The sequence below is a fragment of the Octopus sinensis genome, linkage group LG27, assembly GCF_006345805.1.
Source record: "Octopus sinensis linkage group LG27, ASM634580v1, whole genome shotgun sequence".
Classification (NCBI taxonomy): domain Eukaryota; kingdom Metazoa; phylum Mollusca; class Cephalopoda; order Octopoda; family Octopodidae; genus Octopus; species Octopus sinensis.
Window position 1 is genome coordinate 16,479,411 of NC_043023.1, and position 20,677 is coordinate 16,500,087.

General features: G+C 39.7%; 3 protein-coding genes across 39 annotated transcripts in view; 2 read left to right on the forward strand and 1 right to left on the reverse strand.

Moving 5' to 3' along the window:
* The window catches only part of LOC115225116, a 384,942-nt gene that overhangs the window by 318,351 nt on the left and 45,914 nt on the right, over positions 1-20,677 (forward strand). For 10 of the 12 annotated variants that reach the window (XM_036514058.1, XM_036514059.1, XM_036514057.1 and 7 more), the window contains 4 exons: positions 105-353; positions 933-971; positions 3,860-4,108; positions 5,481-6,582. In XM_036514058.1, coding sequence (XP_036369951.1) covers positions 105-353; positions 933-971; positions 3,860-4,108; positions 5,481-5,611 — 668 coding nt within the window. In that variant the 3' untranslated portion in view covers positions 5,612-6,582. Of the gene's footprint in view, positions 1-104; positions 354-932; positions 972-3,859; positions 4,109-5,480; positions 6,583-20,677 lie in introns of those variants that run through there. The other 2 variants (XM_036514065.1, XM_036514060.1) reach the window with 2 other exon arrangements.
* Positions 1-20,677, reverse strand: part of LOC115225115 — a 396,737-nt gene that overhangs the window by 268,670 nt on the left and 107,390 nt on the right. The window lies entirely within an intron of this gene.
* LOC118768149 (zinc finger protein 239-like) overlaps positions 1-20,677 on the forward strand; it is a 69,345-nt gene that overhangs the window by 43,080 nt on the left and 5,588 nt on the right. Inside the window, exon 1 of one of the 8 annotated variants that reach the window (XM_036514072.1) lies at positions 13,786-13,847. The exons of 4 other annotated variants lie outside the window; for them this stretch is intronic. The gene's annotated coding sequence lies outside the window, so the exon portion shown is untranslated. Of the gene's footprint in view, positions 1-13,785; positions 13,848-17,452; positions 17,628-18,626; positions 18,649-20,529; positions 20,554-20,677 lie in introns of those variants that run through there. 3 more of the 8 variants (XM_036514071.1, XM_036514074.1, XM_036514073.1) reach the window with 3 other exon arrangements.

A 20,677-nucleotide genomic window follows, 5' to 3' on the forward strand; every position in this document is an offset into this window, starting at 1 on the left:
TGATGCTGTAGTAGAAGACACTTTCCCGAGGTGCTCTGCAGTGGGACTGAACCCAGGACCATGTGATTTGGAAGCAAACTTCTTAACTGATTTCGTTATTTCAGGAATTGCTGTGCTCAATGGATGTCTCACCCTTACGATAACAATACCTGATATGAAACGACCGGTGGTTTGGAAGTGCCGCAATTATAAATATGAATGTGACAAGACATGCGCTGATGGCCCTGACTATAAAGTGACACAGGATGGAGATACCTCCACGCTTTGGATCAAAAAAGTAACTGAGAAATGTTTGACTTGGAGATTTGATGATGACAACCTTAATGCTGCAGACATTGATTTGAAGATAAAGAGTAAGGAAATGATTTATAATAATTTCTTTATTGACCACAGAGGGCTAACACAAAGGAAAACATTCGGGAGGGTCTAGTGTGGGTTTTAGCATGTAAAAAGTCATACAAAGAATAAAAGAAATTCAAAGTAACATCCCTGATAGTTTGGGGACTTTGAAGGGCCACACGTAAAGAAAGCCCACAAAATCCAAGGTCTCCCTGGCCACCAGGGTTGATGCCCTCTCCCAGTCTTTCCTCTCCAATATACAGGTACACTCTGAGAGAAGGCCCATTCACTCAGGTAATGCTCACCCCTCTCACCCACCTTTCAACAAACTGCTTGGAAGCCAGCACTTACCTCTCCACCCTGATTTTCCTCTTCAAGTAAAACCTGAAAAAGTTTATTAGGGTTTTGACAAAATGGCAGTTGCTGGTCTTCAGCCCTTTCAGACATGTCCACTGTATGATCCCCTTTGCCATGGGCCCCGAGCAGATAAAAACTGGTTGCCCTTCCTGGTTGAGGGAAAGTAGAGGGGCCATCTTCACAATGGACTTCCAAAATTTTCCAAAAATCAAAATTTTTGTTTTCATCTTTTACAGGTTTCTCAAGTGCAAACATTTACAAGATCACCCAAAGTGGTAAATATATTCTTGTTTCCTACATTTGACCCTCCAACGTGGAGTATAGGCCACTCATAATTGAATTCCATGTTGCATAATATTTCGCCTCTGTACTTATACTCTGCCATGAATGTCCTCCTTTCTCTAGTTCCTTTTGTGTTGATCTACGCCACGGAGTTCTTAGGCCTACCTTTCTTTTTACATCCAACCGGTTTCCACTTTAAACACTTTTTGCTACATTTAGTGTGTCTTTTCTAATTGTGCTACCAATCCACTTCCTCCTTTTCTTAAATATTTGCTCCCTAATCAAAACTTGATTTGTTCATTGCCATAGCTCCATATTGCTTATGTGTTTGGGCCATCTAATTTTAAGTATACTACGCAAGCATCTGTTGATGAATGGTTTTATTTGCTTATTTGATTTAACTGTTGTTTGCCATGTCTCAGCCCCATACAATAACACCGCTTTTACGTTCGTGTTAAAAATTTTAACTTAAGTTAAGATAATTTTTGGGCTCAAAAAGCAAAAAAGCAAGGCCATGTAGGGGGACTTGGAGTTATGTACAGGGTGGTGTTCATGCAAAGAGTTCAGGCCATTTGTGGACAAGGGAGACTTTGAACCGAGCGGTCGTCGGCATCTTCATTATCTCGTCCGGCAGCTTATTCCACGGAACCGCAACCCGGATGGAGAAGGGCCCTCTCCTTCGATTGAGATGAAATCGTCACAGATAGAGCTTTTCGGAGTGACCCCGCAGCCGACGCTCTGGAGCAGGAGTGAAGAACATCTCTTCCGAGAGGTTACTTTGTTGTTTATTGAAATTACACTTGCGCTCCATACTTTCTTTAACAGGTGAAAAACGGTCCTTGCCTTACTTATTCTCACCTTAATATCTTCGTCGGTGCCACCTGAAAACGTTATCTTACTACCTGAATACATAAACTTGGCTACATCCTCTTGTTCACCAGTTTCTAGTTTAATACATTCATTGTTTACTTCATTAACGTGCATAATTTTTGATTTGAGGTTGACTTTCAATCCTAGTTTGGCAGCTATTGCTTCTAATTTTGACATTTTATTTTGCATTTGGCTATGTTTGTGAAAGCAGCCCCCTATCATCTGCAAAGTCGAGATCTTCTACAGCTTCCACATCCGTCCATTCAATGCTTGTTTGGCTTTCAATCGTAGTTTCCTTCATAATCCAATCTATAACTAATAGAAATAAAAAGGGTGTAAGGATACAGCCCTGTCGAACTCCTGTTTTTACTTCAAATTTATCTGTAGCTCCGTTTCCATGCAAGACTCGGCATGACATTCCTTGGTATGTTGGTCTTATATATATATATGTATATCATCATCATCATCATCATCATCGTTTAACGTCCGCTTTCCGCGCTAGCACGGGTTGGACGGTTTGACCGGGTCTGGGAAGCCAGGGGCCGCACCAGGCTCCAGTCTGATCTGGCAGAGTTTCTACGGCTGGATGCCCTTCCTAACGCCAACCACTCCGTGAGTGGATTGGGTGCTTTTTACGTGACACCTGCACAGGGGCCGGAGGGTCCGGCATCGGTCACGATCGGTTCGAGCATTTTAACGTGTCAGCGGCACGGGGGCAACGAGGTCCGGGGTACTTTGGGGATCGGGGTACTTTGGGGATCCAGGGTACTTTGGGGTCCGGGGTACTTAGAATGGGTAGGGGGTATGTGGAATTGCTGCAGAAAGCAGCCCGGGTCTTTGTAGTCACAGCATTTATCGTCACTGAGTAACGTAATTAGGTAGAGGAAAGAAATACAGATATTCTAGAGTTGAGTTGGGGAGGGGGGGTCCAGTTGAGGCGGGTAATATAGGGGAGCAACCAGTGGGGAAGGTTGGGGTAAGGAGGAACGATGGCAGGAAGGGGTTGGTGAAGGTTCCTAAGAAATAAAAACGTAGGATATTGAAATAAAAACGTAGGATATTACGAGGCGGGAGGGTACTAAAGGGGGTGGTCGGAATGAGGCAGTGTCAGGAGGAAGCGTAAGATCGGTGGGCAGTTGATGAGCTATGGCGCTAGCAGCTTCTCTTTTCACAGTGAAAGCATATGAGGAGAAGGGGTAGTGGGTGGAGGGGGAGGGAGTAGGGCGTACCCGGTGTAGATGAGTAAGGCGTATCCGGTGTAGATGGTGAGAACAGGGTATACTGGTATTGGTGGTGGGGGGTGAGAACAGTGTTCACCGGTATTGGTGGTGGTGGTGGTGAGAACAGAGTTCACCGGTATTGGGGGTGGGGGGCGGGCGCATGGCGGAAAGATGGGAAGAGATGGGATTACGGCTTGAGGTAGCCTAAGGTTAAATTTTGTAGAGAGAGAGATAGGAAAGATAAATCAAGTTATGGCGAAGGCTTGAAAGTAGCCTAAAAGGTTAAATTTTTTCGTAACAATGTATGAATAAACGTAGTAACAACGAATAAAAATAGTAAGATAAATTTTTAAGAACTTGCTGCGGGCATCGATCGAGAGTTGAAATTGAAGAAGAAAGTAAGTTGAATTGGGAATTTAAATTGCAGATATATACACACACACACATACACACATACACACATACATATAAATATATATATACACACACACATACATACAATAGGCTTCTTTTAGTTTCCATCTATCAAATCCACTCACAAGTCTTTGAAATACACAAGTGTGTATGTATATATATATATATATATACACACACACACATATACATACACATGCACACATACACACACACACACATACATAGAATGGGCTTCTTTCAATTTCCATCTTGAAAATCCACTCACAAGGCTGATGCTGTAGTAGAAGACACTTTCCTGAGGTGCTGTGTAGTGGGACTGAACCCAGGACCATGTGATTTGGAAGCAAACTTCTTAACTGATTTCTTTATTTCAGGAATTGCTGTGCTCAATAGAAACCTCACCCTTTCGATAACAATACCGAACATGAAACGACCGGTGGTTTGGAAGTGCCAGAATTATAAATATGAATGTGACAAGACATGCGCTGATGGCCCTGACTATAAAGTGACACAGGATGGAGATACCTCCAAGCTTTGGATCAAAAAAGTAACTGAGAAATGTTCGACTTGGAAATTTGATGATGACAACCTTAATATTGGAAGAATTGATTTGGAGATAAAGAGTAAGGAAATGATTTATAATAATTTCTTTATTGACCACAGAGGGCTAACACAAAGGAAAACATTCGGGAGGGTCCAGCGTGGGTTTTAGCATGTAAAAAGTCATACAAAGAATAAAAGAAAGTCAAAGTAACATCCCTGATAGTTTGGGGACTTTGAAGGGCCACACGTAAAGAAAGCCCACAAAATCCAATGTCTCCCTGACCACCAGGGTGGATGCCCTCTCCCGGTCTTTCCTCTCCAATATACAGGTACACTCTGAGAGAAGGCCCATTCACTCAGGTAATGCTCACCTCTCTCACCCACCTTTCAACAAACTGCTTGGAAGCCAGCACTTACCTCTCCACCCTGATTTTCCTCTTCAAGTGAAACCTGAAAAAGTTTATTAGGGTTTTGACAAAATGGCAGTTGCTGGTCTTCAGCCCTTTCAGACATGTCCACTATATGATCCCTTTTGCCATGGGCCCCGAGCAGATAAAAACTGGTTGCCCTTCCTGGTTGAAGGAAAGTAGAGGGGCCATCTTCACAATGGACTCAGCTGATAGTTGTATATAATAAGGGTTTCTTTTATTTGCCACAAGGGCAAAGGATGAGGGGGTCAATACCAAGGTGTGTGTGTGTGGAGGTTATATTATCTTTCTCTTTTTACTTGTTTCAGTCATTTGACTGTGGCCATGCTGGAGCACCGCCTTTAGTCGAGCAAATCAACCCCAGGATTTATTCTTTGTACTTATTCTATGAGTTCTCTTTTGCCGAACCACTAAGTAACGGGGATGTAGACAAACCAGCAACGGTTGTCAAGCGATGTTTGGAGGACAAACAGACACACAAACACACACATATATACGACGGGCTTCTTTCAGTTTCCATCTACCAAATTGGTTCTCTTGCTGAACCGCTAAGTAACGGGGACGTAGACACCCCAGCATCGGTTGTCAAGCAATGCTAGGGGGACAAACAGACACACAAACACACACATATATACGACGGGCTTCTTTCAGTTTCCATCTACCAAATTGGTTCTCCTGCTGAACCGCTAAGTAACGGGAATGTAGACACCCCAGCATCGGTTGTCAAGCAATGCTAGGGGGACAAACAGACACACAAACACACACATATATACGACGGGCTTCTTTCAGTTTCCGTCTACCAAATCCACTCACAAGGCTTTATATAACCAAGCTCATGTGTGCAACATAGTGTTACTGGAAATTTTGATGGGGACTTTTCCTTTAGATCACTTTGAAATGGAATTTGTATAACAGAAATGAAAGTATTTTTTAATAGTTTAGTATGAAAATGGTCAAACTTGGGAGATATTACTATTTTTTATTAAAAACAAAAGGTATATATTTTATTGTTTGTCAATTGCAGATCCGAAACCTAAACCTCATGGACTAACTACACTTGAGATTGTCGGAATCATTTTTGGCTCACTGATCCTTGCTGCAATCCTTGTTGGACTCGCTTATTTCGGCTACAAATATTTTAAAAATAACCATTAGTATAAGAATGCTACAATTTGTGTTCTTTTCATCATCATCATCATCATCATCGTCTGCTTTCCATGCTAGCATGGGTTGGACGGTTCAACTGATGTCTGGAAAGAAGAAATAATTCTGTTTATCAGAATAAGACTTTCACTGACTGCATTGGCATAGTTGGTTTTTAAAATAAATTATATCCATATTTTAGCAATATTTCTTCCAAAACTCTGCTCCGTCTTTTACTGGGAGTTTAAAAATCTTAAAAGCTATTAACTGTATATTTATCAATTTAGGACAACAACTAATTTCATTTATATAATTAACAGACAAAACTACATCAATACACTAAACTTGAAATCAATAAATTTGAAACCGAAGGAGCTGAAGGGAAAAACACAAACAGAAAAGGTCCACTTTTTAAAATATTCTTTCCAGAAAAAGTGAGCGGTAGCAGATTCAGCATGGAAAATTACATGAATATTCCAAATTTGAAAATTTTGACTGAATCTTAGAATGCAAAAGAATGTGATGTGTATGTGTGTGTGTGGTGTCCCACCAACATGTGCTATTCCAATATAATTGCAATCTACACTTTCTTAAAGGTATTTCTCAAAATTTTCATTTAAAAATACCCATTTTTCCAGAAGTTATGAAGAAACAAAGTCGGTGGGGTACATTTGCATATGTATACCCATTGCTTTAGCATAAATATCTTCAATTATAATCAAAGGGTCACTGCTTCCGTAGCCAACGAGAACAAAATCCTTAAGCATAGGAAATGAAGTGTGACCCATTTCTTCCACCTGTGACATTTGCCACAGTGAAGTTCTTACCATTGTTGGCGCCTCGCCTTACAGAATGGGTTCGGTGATCCCTATAAGGGTACTTGCTGCACCTCCTGTTTGTGTTTCTTTTGGTTTAGGATTTGTATTTTAATGTGGTATTGTATTATACGTGTATCATGTAAAGACATGTTATATAAGATAAAACAACAGAAAAATAAGCCAACAAATCAAAATATTTACTTATTAAAAAAAATAAAAACTCTTTACAGAATTTGCAAGAAAAATACGAGATGGTATCAAAAAGTTCTCAGACAACCTATGTTTCATAAAAATTACTAATTTACCAAAGTTTTAACAAAATCTCCTGTGAAATACTCACCTTTCATAGCAATACACTGGCCCCACAATTCCTACTGCTTCGGGAATCTGGCCTGGAAGTTGTTTTCTTTAAGCAAGTCAAGGACCTTTTGCGATTTTATTTCCTTTTCTGTATAATTGTTTATTTATTTTTATATCTGAAACGCTGATTATTTCTTGCATAAAATTATAAATTATTATCAAGTGTCCAACTTTTTTTTGTGTTATTGGATGGTTGTGAATGCCATAAAAGGTGCAAAATCTTTCCTTTCAGGTTCACAGCGAACAGTGGAGGTGCAATGGCCCAGTGGTAAGGGTAGTGGACTCGCAGTCGTAGGATCGCGGTTTCGATTCCCAGACCGGGCGTTGTGAGTGTTTATTGAGCGAAAACACCTAAAGCTCCACAAGGCTCCGGCAGGGATGGTGTTGATCCCTGCTGTACTCTTTCACCACAATTTTCTCTCACTCTTACTTCCTGTTTCTGTTGTACCTGTATTTCAAAGGGCCGGCCTTGTCACTCTCTGTGTCACGCTGAATATCCCCGAGAACTACCTTAAGGGTGCACGTGTCTGTGGAGTGCTCAGCCACTTACACGTTAATTTCACGAGCAGGCTGTTCCGTTGATTCAGATCAATCGGAACCCTCGTCGTCGTAACCGATGGAGTGCTTCCACCACAGTGAACTACGACAGACAAATGGCAAAATTGGGAGAGAATTAGACATCATCATCATCATTGTTTGACCGTGGTCAAGACAATGGAATTTACCATGCTACGCCAGACTTCACAGTCCATCATAGCATTACGGAGGTCCTGTTGCTGGATGCCTGTATCCCTGGAGATTACATCAGAGTAGGAGAGTGTGCGCCCTCTGGTATCGCGACTGTGGTCGAGACAATGGAATTTACCATGCTACACCAGACTTCACGGTCCATCATGGCATTACAGAGGTCCTGTTGCTGGATGCCTGTATCCCTGGAGATTACATCAGGGTAGGAGAGTGTGCACCCTCTGGTATTATGAGTAGATGGCTTCCAGAGGAGAAGAGCAGAAATTACCTCGTTTTCAGCTCTACAACAATGTCCAGCAAACTGGACTCTTCTACCTTTTACAAGAGATGACACGGGTGGTAGTTTCCCATATATATGTACTTTGGTTGGATGACGCTTCCACAAGAGATTTTGAGCTCTCATAAGGAGGCGAGTGTAGGTTCCATCCAACCGCCTCTCAAGCTTCTTTGATAACATCCAGGTTTCTGAGCCATAGAGTAGAAAACTTGAAGACTTGAATTAGACATAGAAGAATGAGAATCATTTCTTGACGAAGAACCAAATGAAGAGGAATCTGAAGAGAATTGAACCTGGTACCTCCAAGATGTTATCATGAAGATTCCATAAAAAGATGCTTGTTGTGCCCCAGGTCAAAAGATCGTAAGACAAGAAATTTCTTCCAAAAGAAGAGAGTAAAGCTGAGGAAGAAATAAGAGATGATGAGGGAGGAACTGAAGCAGATGGCATGTTGCAGACTTCACCAGATGATTCTTTAGAAGGAAGGGAAGAAGCTGATGATGAAGATGAACAGCAGACTTCCAGGAACAGAGAAAAACATTTTTGGAGCAAATCAAAATCAAAATTGCAATCGATCAACATCAATGGAATTTGTAGCTGTGATACCAGTGTCGGTGGCATGTAAGGGAACCATCCGAACGTGGCCGTAGCCAGCGCCGCCCTGACTGGCCTCCGTGGCGGTGGTACGTAAAAAGCACCATCCGATTGTGGCCTTTGCCAGCGCTGCCTTGACTGGCTTCTGTGCCGGTGACACATTAAAAGCACCTACTACACTCACGGAGTGGTTGGCACTAGGAAGGGCATCCAGCTATAGAAACACTGCCAGATCAGACTGGAGCCTGGTGCAGCCTCCTGGCTTCCCAGACCCCAGTTGAACCGTCCAACCCATGCTAGCATGGAAAACAGACGTTAAACGATGATGATGATGATAATGGAACTTTCTGGAAAGGAATTCCCCCATGCCTTCCACGGCATACACGTGCATAGAACAATTACCAGGATTCCCCAGGACCCAAGAGGAGCAGCAAAACCTGTGTCTGCTGTAAAGGTCTTTGTTTCTCAGACAAGAACTTCTGAATGAATTCGAAGCTTGCAGTAATATCTACATTGAAAATAAACAACGAAAATATGAAGATAGGTGAAAAGAGACACTTAGGCGTAGGAGTGGCTGTGTGGTAAGTAGCTTGCTTACCAACCACATGGTTCTGGGTTCAGTCCCACTGCGTGGCATCTTTGGCAAGTGTCTTCTATTATAGCCTCAGGCCAACCAAAGCCTTGTGAGTGGATTTGGTAGACGGAAACTGAAAGAAGCCCGTCGTATATATGTAGGCGTAGGAATGGCTGTGTGGTAAGTAGCTTGCTTACCAACCACATAGTTCTGGGTTCAGTCCCACTGCGTAGCATCTCGGGCAAGTGTCTTCTACTATAGCCTCGGGCCAACCAAAGCCTTGTGAGTGGATTTGGTAGACGGAAACTGAAAGAAGCCCGTCGTATATATGTATATAAACGTGTGTGTTTGTGCCCCCAACATCACTTGACAACCGATGCTGGTGTGATTACGTCCTCGTAACTTAGCGGTTCGGCAAAAGAGACCGATAGAATAAGTACGAGGCTTACAAAGAATAAGTCTTGGGGGTCGATTTGCTCGACTAAAAGGCGGTACTCCAGCATGGCCGCAGTCAAATGACTGAAACAAGTAAAAGAGTAATGAAAGGGAGATGAAAGCTACAATAGGACTTCTTTATCTGTTGGGAGTTTTACAGGCAACCGAACGAATATGGAAGATGTTTGGGCAATGGACGGTACAGGAATTAAAATTTTTCCAGCAACTATATATTTGCAGAAGTTTCATTTCTCGCTGGGGTCTCTGAGGTTTGATGACATCCACACCTGAGCTGAAAGGAGGCGAGAGGATAAGATTGCACCTTTTAGAAAGTCCTTTGAGAAATTTATGGCTAAGTGTATCTTGAATTATAATGTCTCAGTGTATGCGACAGTAGATGAAATGTTGGCTGCCTTTACAGAGAACTATCCATTTTAAACCAGCAAAATATGGCATAAAAATTTTTTCTTTTGGCCGATGCTAAAACTTTCTATGCATCATATATGGAGGTCTACTTGGGGAAACAAGCAGAAGGCCCTTCTATAGGTAATTCAGGAGAAGCAGTGCTAGTGGAGGCGCAATGGTCCAATGGTTAGGGCAGCGGACTCGTGGTCAGAGGATCGCGGTTTTGATTTCCAGACCAGGCGTTGTATGTGTTTATTGAGCGAAAAACACCTAAAGCTCCATGAGGCTCCAGCAAGGGGTAGTGGCGACCCCTGTTGTACTCTTTCGCCCCAACTTTCTCTCACTCTTTCTTCCTGTTTCTTGTCCCCGACTTCCTACGCAACCACTGAGCCTGGATGCGCATTCATCCATCCGTCGATGCTCTCAGTGTCGGGGGTTGACCTGCTTTCTCTCCTGCGGGTCTTACGAATAGCAAAGGACCACGTTTCGGACTTCTCCCACAAGGACGAAGATCGCTACACTCAACAGCAACAGCAGCAGTGGTAAAATGGTTGGGGTCTCATATAAAAGGGTCTGGAAGAAATATTACCATGGATAATTGGTTTACAAGTTATGGATTTAGAGTTAATCTCTTGGAGAAATATAGATTAACATTTGTTGACCCTTTCAGAAAGAACAAGATAGAACTTCCCCCTCAGTTTGTTGCCACAAGAGGCAGAACTGAATATACAAGCTTGTTTGGTTTCCAGAAGGATGTTACACTGACCCCATATGTTCCCACGAAAAGTAAAATGTCGTCCTATGGAGTACAATGCATCATGATGCTGCAATTGATGTAAGTACGAAAGAAAAAAGAAAACCAGAGATTAGAACCTTCTACAACATTACTAAAGGAAGGGTAGGCCCCGTGGTGGATCAATTGTGTTCCATGTACGATGTTTCCAGAAATACTCGATGTTGGCCACTTACAGTTTTCTTCACCATACTCAATGTTGCAGGAATAAATGTATACAATATGTTCATGGCAAACCCTCAAACAGCTATCAGGGTCTGAAAGTTTCTGAGGGAATCGGGACTGAAGTTGGTGGAGGACCAAATTCATCATTGCAAGACAAAACCCATCCATATTTGAGGAAAGACATGGAAAATAAGATTCGACATTTCTCAGCATCTAAAGAATTACCTCCAAGATGGCATGTAAAAAGCACCATCCGATCGTGGCCGTTACCAGCCTCCCCTGGCACCTGTGCCGGTGACACGTAAAAAGCACCCACTACACTCATGGAGTGGTTGTCGTTAGGAAGGGCATCCAGCCATAGAAACACTGCCAGATAAGACTGGGCCTGGCACAGCCTTCTGGTGCAGCCTTCTGGCTTCCCAGACCCCAGTTGAACCGTCCAACCCATGCTAGCATGGAAAGCGGACGCTAAACGACGATGATGATGATGTTATCATGAAGATTTCATACAAAGATGGTCATTATGCCCCAGGTCAAAAGATCACAAAACAAGAAATTGCTTCCGAAAGTTCTCCAAGCCAATCTGCTTGCAACATGCGATGCACATCTGCATCGACTTCTTTGCTCAGAGTGATGAGGATGAGAGTGCAAACAATGAGTAAACAGTGAATATGAAAGGACCACTCTCCCCTCCGTAAGATACTTTTATCTAGTTTCACTTTCATTTCCAAAGAGTACTCGCTTGTTTTTGTTTACATGTTAAACACATTATATCAGAATATGGTTTTTGGTAATATTATTGCTTAGGAACACATCAAAATCATAGAAAATATTAAAAAATAAGCTAAAACTATTAATGGGGTTCTCCATACCCCAACCACACCAATGATGAAAAATACAGAACTACCCCACCAGTGGGTTAAGATGGTTCATCATAAAGCCATTGGAAGACATTTTAAAATAGTTTTGCAGAGAACTTTGCAAGTTTCTTTGCTTGTGAATCAGTTGTCACGTCTACAAATGATGGTGTCCCTGAGTCTTTTCAGAGTGATTCAGAAAACAATTATATATTTTTTGTCTATTCTAAATGATCTTGACATTGTTTTTGACTTTACATAAAATATTCTTTACATTCTACTGTTGTTTTATTGTCATTTATTTACAAGTATTATAAATTTTATTGGTAAAATATTTTTCTGGGAATGAATTACAATTTATAACATTGCTTCTATGGGAAATTATTGCTTTGCTTTATGAGTTTTCACTTTAGGAGCAATCTCCATGAAGAAGTTAACTTATATATCAAGGCATTATTGTATCTGACAGTATTTTGGCACAAGGCCAGCAATTTCAGGGGAAGGAGTAAGTTGAATAACCACATGGATCAGCATGTGTGCTTTTTACATGAACTAGCACAAATGCTTCTTACAGGGAGTGGCATTGCACGATATACCTATATATATAAAGCTGAAGTTGTCTGTGTGTGTAGCAGGTTTTGCAGCCTTCAACTAACACTATCTCTACCGAGACACTGTGATGTCATTTATTTACAAGTTTTATAAATTTTAGAGGTAAAATATTTTTCTGGGAATGAATTAGGATTTATAACATTGCTTCTAGAATACAGTTTTTTGGTAATATTATTGCTTAGGAACACATCTAAAGTCATAAAAAGTACTAAAAAAAATGGCTAAAACTATTAATGGGGTTCTCCATACCCCACTGCATTAATCACGAAAAAATACAGAACTACCCCACCAGTGGGTTAATATTTTATCATAAAGCCATTGGAAGACATTTTTAAGTAGTTTTGCAGAGAAAATATGGCAAAAGTTTGCTTTAAACTCAGCATATAACTTCTCGTAACTTCTATATTTTTAGGAATATTTTTCTTTGCATAATCGTACGATTGTGATTATACAAGTAAAGAAACAAAATTGGTGCATGTTTTAAGGGCCATTTAGCTTACAGTAGTGTCCCCTTTTCCCTGTTTAGGAATTGAACCCACAATTTTCCCTATTTAGGAATTGACTTCACAGATCTTCCAAACTTTGATCAGCCATTTGCTATTTTGCCAAGCATGTACTGTGGGAAACATACTCTGTCTTTGTACCTCACCCTACCCTCATAAATGGCTAGGCATTTATGAGGGTATATCAGAATATGGTTTTTGGTAATAGTATTGCTTAAGAACACATCTAAAGTCATAAAAAGTATAGAAAATGGCTAAAACTATTATATTAACATATAAACAAAAACAAATGAGTACTCTTTGAAAATGAAAGTGAAACAAGATAAAAGTATCTTATGGTTAGAGACTCATTTATAAGCATTATGATGAAGGTCTTATTTTAAATAAGGGACCAGTTTGGTTCTCCACCTACTGGCCCACTACTAGTGTCTTCAGTGTAGGTATTGTGACAGTTTTAAAAATCCTGTCTCTATCATGATACTGGAAACATGAAAGTCACTAAAAGCTTCTTCGCTGCTCCAATCGTTTGCTATTCTGGGTAACTTGCTTATTCTCATTAATATATTTATAGCAGAAAATGCTTGGATTTCATCTAAGCATGTGGGTGGCCAGAAATGGTCCTTTCTACCACATTGCTTATATTCTGTGTAGCAATGGTTCTGCACAGTAATTGCTTCCAACAAACTAGGAGGGAAAAATAAAGAAGGTCAAATGGTTTTGTCTCCTGGAAATCACTGTGACTAGGTCCAATCTCTTTTCTCTTTTACTTGTTTCAGTCATTTGACTGCGGCCATGCTGGAGCACTGCCTTTAATCGAGCAACTCGACCCTGGGACTTATTCTTTGTAAGCCCAGTACTTATTCTATTGGTCCCCTTTTACCGAACCGCTAAGTCACGGGGACATAAACACACCAGCATCGGTTGTCAAGCAATGCTAGGGGGACAAACACAAACACACAATACATATATATATATATACATATATACAACAGGCTTCTTTCAGTTTCCGTCTACCAAATGCACACACAAGGCTTTGGTCGTCCCGAGGCTATAGTAGAAGACACTTGCCCAAGGTGCCATGCAGTGGGACTGAACCCGGAACCATGTGGTTGGTAACCAAGCTACTTACCACACAGCCGCTCCTACACCTATATATATATACATACGATGTTCTTCTTTCAGTTTCCGTCTACCAAATCCACTCACAAGGCTTTGGTCGTCCCGAGGCTATAGTAGAAGACACTTGCCCAAGGTGCCATGCAGTGGGACTGAACCCGGAACCATGTGGTTGGTAACCAAGCTACTTACCACACAGCCGCTCCTACACCTATATATATATATATACATACGATGGGCTTCTTTCAGTTTCCGTCTACCAAATCCATTCACAAGGCATTGGTCGGCCCGAGGCTATAGTAGAAGACACTTGCCCAAGGTGCCATGCAGTGGGACTGAACCCGGAACCATGTGGTTGGTAACCAAGCTACTTACCACACAGCCGCTCCTACACCTATATATATATATATACATACGATGGGCTTCTTTCAGTTTCCGTCTACCAAATCCACTCACAAGGCTTTGGTCGTCCCGAGGCTATAGTAGAAGACACTTGCCCAAGGTGCCATGCAGTAGGACTGAACCCGGAACCATGTGGTTGGTAACCAAGCTACTTACCACTCAGCCGCTCCTAAACAGTATTCAAACATTTGTTACAGTCAGATACAAGTTCGTTTTCTTTGTCACTGAGTTATTGTCTGAATTACTTTCACTTTCAGAAACAGAAATATCTCATTCGATTTCAGACACCAGGATTTTGTTTTTGCTGAATATTTTGTTCGATTTTATTTCTATGTCTTCAGACAACAAATTCTGATTTACTCGACAACATAAAACAGTTATTGATCTCTAATCAGTATTAAAAAAGTCTCAAAACCACAATGTAGAAAATATGTGTTTGCGTGCGTTTGTGTGGAGGGTGGGAGGATCTTAAGAAATTCGCAGAGGTCGGATATCTCATCAAATATCAGAATTTCATCTGTCTTTACATTCTGGGTTCATATCCTGCCAAGGTCGACTTTGCCTTCCATCTTTCGGGGATCAATGAAATAATTACTAATTGAACAATGGTGTCTGATGTAATTGACCTATCTGCTCCTGGGTAAAAGTAAAAAACCTGAACACCTCTGCCAGGCCATGTTGGAACAGTGTGGTTCAGATATACATTTATTACATATATATATATATATATATCATCATCTTCATCATCATCATTTAGCGTCCGCTTTCCATGCTAGCATGGGTTGGATGGTGCAACTGGGGTCTGGGAAGCCAGAAGGCTGCACCAGGCCCAGTCTGATTTGGCAATGTTTCTATGGCTGGATGCCCTTCCTAACGCCAACCACTCCATGAGTGTAGTGGGTGCTTTTTACATGCCAGACAAGGCTGGCAAACGGCCATATATATATATATATATATATATATATATATATATATATATATATATATATATAATATATGTATATATATATATATATAATATATGTATATATATATATATATATATCTATATATATATATAATATATGTATATATAATATATGTATATATATACATGTATACATATATATGTATGTATATATATATATATATATATATATATATATATAATATATGTATATATATACATGTATACATATATATGTATGTATATATATATATATATATGAGGTTGTGAGGTTGTGAGCTCGAATCCCGGGCCGGGCTGCGTGTTGTGTTCTCGAGCAAGACACTTTATTTCACGTTGCTCCAGTTCACTCAGCTGTAGAAATGAGTTGCGACGTCAGGGGTGCCAAACTGTATCGACTTTGTCTTTCCTTTGGATAACACTGGTGGCGTGGAGAGGGGAGGCTGGTATGCATGGGCGACTGCTGGCCTTCCATAAACAACCTTGACCGGACTTGTGTCTAGGAGGGTAACTTTCTAGGTGCAATCCCATGGTCATTCGTGACCGAAGGGGTCTTTACCCTTACCCTTTATATATATATATAATATATGTATATATATACATGTATACATATATATGTATGTATATATATATATATATATATATATATATATATATATATATATATATATAAGTAATACTAAGCAATAAAGGGTTTAGCAACGAATTGCCTTACCACATACCGAATTTAGAAATAGCAGTCAAAGAGTTATAGCTATTTCTTCTACTAAAAAGGGAGATCTCAGTAAAAACAGCAATTGGAAGGCAGACACAAACAGGTAAGAGAGTTGGTGTAATTGATAATTATTCCAAATTAATTAATTTCACCCTTCATTATTACGGATAACTATATATATATATATATATATATATATATATATAAAATATATGTATATATATACATGTATACATATATATGTATGTATATATATATATATATATATATATATATATATATATATATATGTATATATATACATGTATACATATATATGTATGTATATATATATATGTATGTATATATATATATATATGTATATATATACATGTATACATATATCTGTATGTACATATATATGTAAGTATATGTATACATATATGTACGTATATATATATATATATATATATATATATATATATATATATATATATATATATATATATATGTATGCATATATGTATATATATATATAAATGTATATATATATATATGTGTGTGTATATGTAAATATATATATATATATATATGTGTGTGTATATATATATGTATATATATGTACATGTATATTATATGTGTATATGTATATATATATATATATATGTATATGTGTGTGTGTATATATATATATGTGAGTATATATATGTACATGTATATATATGTGTATATGTATATATATATGTGTGTGTGTGTGTGTGTATATGTACATGTATATATATATGTATATGTATATATATATATGTATATGTATATATACATATGTCCCTCGTTTAAGAAACAGATTGGGTTTATTTACATTTCTGAAGAAAAAAAGATACCCTTCTCCCCACCCCTAACCCTAAAACAGATTGAAATGCAATAGATCGATACTAGGGTCATAATTGTGGGTGACAATTTCATATGACACCGCTAGAAAAAAACTGCCGTTCAAACCGAAAAGATCCGAACCTCTATATTTAGCCCCTTGTGGCAATACCAAAAAAAACCCCCAAAAAGTCCCAGGACTACCACGTGTAACTGATATTTAACTGAGTTCGAAATAACCCCAGGTGTGAATTAAAGAATTCTCTAAATGCAGAGTTACTTCCCCATTGTACGTTTTCCCGCAATATTTTTCATTCCCTGCCGTTGATGGACCCTCGCCTACATTATTACATGTCTCGTTCGTTTAACAGATAATTAGCCAACATTTAATTTAATAGACGTGATTGCTAATTAACAATATCAATCATTTATCTCCTGCATTATTTACCACGTTGATCTTAAAAATATAAATCAGCATTCATGGTAAAACCTAGAATTTCTTACGAAGCCATCATTCGCTTCCTTGGCTAAAGTTCTGACTGCCTCAACGTTCTGCGACTTCGTTGCCGGATCCTATATACCTATTTCTTTACTACCCACCAGGGGCTAAACACAGAGGGGACAAACAAGGACAGACAAACGGATGATTAAGTCGATTATATCGACCCTAGTACATGACTGGTACTTATTTAATCGACCCCGAAAGGATGAAAGGCAAAGTCGACCTCGGTTTAATTTCTGACTTGCTTGAACGTACTGCGACTTGTTCCTTGGTGGATCTCTATGTTACCTGCTTACTGTCATTGTCCACCTTGGATTTATTGTGATATCTTCCTCCTCCACACTGGGTCTATAAACCGTACGTAAGTGTTATATATGTATTCCGTCATTGTCTACCTTGGCGGGCATCTCTCTCTAGATTTATCATTAATGTGTCAGTATTGCGCAGGAGTGGCTGTGTGGTAAGTAGCTTGCTTACCAACCACATGGTTCCGGGTTCAGTCCCACTGCGTGGCACCTTGGGCAAGTGTCTTCTACTATAGCCTCGAGCCAACCAAATCCTTGTGAGTGGATTTGGTAGACGGAAACTGAAAGAAGCCTGTCGTATAGATGTGTATATATATATGTGTGTGACTGTGTTTGTCCCCCTAGCATTGCTTGACAACCGATGCTGGTGTATATATATGTGTTTGTGTGTCTGTTTGTCCCCACCAAAACCACATGGTTTCGGGTTCAGTCCCACTGCGTGGCACCTTGAGCAAGTGTCTTCTACTATAGCCTTGTCAGTGGATTTGGTAGACGGAAACTGAAAAGAAGCCCGTCGTATATATGTATATATATATATATATATATATATATGCGTTTGTGTTTGTCCTCCTAACATTGCTTGAGAATTGCTGGTGTGTTTACGTCCCCGTTACTTAGCGGTTCGGCAAAAGTGACCGATAGAATAAGTACTGGGCTTACAAAAGAATAAGTCCCGGAGTCGAGTTGCTCGATTAAAGGCTGTGCTCCAGCGTGGCCGCAGTCAAATGACTGAAACAAGTAAAAGAGTAAAGAGAGAGTATTATTCACTTGAATTTTTTTTTTGTGTCTGTTCAGTGAGTTATTGGAAAGAAACTGAAGGAGGAAAATAAGTGTTTTAATCCATACACGGAAGGGTCTCGCACAATGTAAATGCGAATTTAAAAATCGGAATAACTAAGATGTTGGTACTATTTAAGAAGAGTGGTCCCGGTGCGCGCACTCGCACAAGCTAGTCGTGACTAGTCGATCCTAAAACGACTACCTATCCTATAACAAATGTTCATAAAAATTCGGTTGAAAGTTTTTAGAAGAACGTAAAACGATGTTTTAAGAGTATGATGGGGGTACCAAAAACAGGTACTGTGTGTTGTTTTTATTTAATCTGTTGGATCTTTTCGGTTTGAACGACAGTGTTTTCTAGCAGTGTCATATGAAATTGTCACCCATAATTATGACCCTAGTATCGATCTATTGCATTTCAATCTAATTTAGGGTTAGGGTTGGGGGAAAGGGCATCTTTTTTTCTTTAGAAATGTAAATAAACCCAATCTGTTTCTTAAACGAGGGACATATTCATACGGCACAGAATGGTTTCACCTCAATAGACGTCATTGATTGGTTGAAATTGCAGAAATTGAAGAAAAAAACAACAAATATCTTACAAACTCTAGAATTTTCTCAATAAAACCAAGAGACTGAACCCGAACCATGTTGTTGGTAAACAAGCTACTTACCACACAGCCACAGACGTTTTCAATTTAATTTGGATTCTTTGCCATCAAATTTGAATTCTTCAATTGGTGCTCAAGCCTTGAAAAAAAAGAGAGTTAACTACATCAGCCGTAAGGGAATACATGTCTGGATCTTTTCGGTTTGACCGGCAGTTTTTAAAAATAATTTCCACGTAACTAAACACTTTTCAACTTCCTATACTGGTAGAATGTGTTTATAAAACATCTTTTTCTCTTGGCTTTATTGAGAAAATTCTATAGTTTGTAAGATATTTGGGATCTTTTCGGTTTGACCGGCAGTTTTTTAAAATAATTTCCACGTAACTAAACACTTTTAAACTTCGTATACTGGTAGAATGTGTTTATAAAACATCTTTTTCTCTTGGCTTTATTGAGAAAATTCTATAGTTTGTAAGATATTTGGGATCTTTTCGGTTTGACCGGCAGTTTTTTAAAATAATTTCCACGTAACTAAACACTTTTAAACTTCGTATACTGGTAGAATGTGTTTATAAAACATCTTTTTCTCTTGGCTTTATTGAGAAAATTCTATAATTTGTAAGATATTTGTCGTTTAATTTGTTAATTTTCGGCAATTTCAACCAATCAATAACATTGATTGGATGTGCCTCTCATTAATTCAATCTAGCTGTTTCTGCTCATCTCGACAGGCAGAAAGTTCTGCTTGATAAAATTAATATATTGATGGACAAGCTAAAATCATTAAAATTGTGGGTAAACTTTGGGGCAAAAACACCTTTACACCTTATACAAAAGTGGAGGCACATGGCCTGGTGGTTAGAGCAGCAGACTTGCAGTTGAGGGATCGCTGGTTCAAATCTCAGACTGGCCGATGTGTGTGTTTATGAGCGAAACACCTAAGCTCCACGCGGCTCAGGCAGAAGGTAATGGAGAACTTCTGCTGACTCTTTTGCCACAACTTTCTCTCACTTTTTCCTCCTGCATCTTGCAGCTCACCTGCGACGAACCGGCGTCCCGTCCAGGTGGGGAACCTATACGCCAAGGAAACTGGGAAAACGGCCCTTATGAGCCAGGCATGGCTCGAGAAGGGACAAAGAATATATATAATATATATGTGGAGGCACATGGTTAGAGTAGTGGACTCGCGGTCGAGGGATCATGGGTTCAAATATCAGTCTGGGCGATGTGTGTATTTATGAGCGAAACACCTAAGCTCCACGCGGCTCCAGCAGAAGGTAATGGTGAAACTTCTACTCACTCTTTCGCCACATCTTTCTCTCACCCGCTCACCTGCGACGGACCGGTGTCCCGTCCAGGTGGGGAACCTATTCGCCAAGGAAGCTGGGAAACCGGCCCTTATGAGCCAGGCATGGCTCGAGAAGGAACAAACAAACCTTATACAAAGAAATAAATCCTGTTGGTCCAGTACTTACGAAATGATTGAGAGATTCTTCCAACTCTGGCCGTTTTTAGACTCTTTTCAAGGTGATACAAAGCTGCTTGATCATCTGTTGACTCCACTGGGCCATTGCGCCTCCACTTTCTAGGGGTAAGCATGTAGGAAATAACAATTGCTACCAAAGGCCCAAAATCTTGTTATACAATGTTATCTGTTGAAGGCCTTCTACCTCTCTCAAATACAATGTTCATATAAGATTGAGTCTGTATTTTCT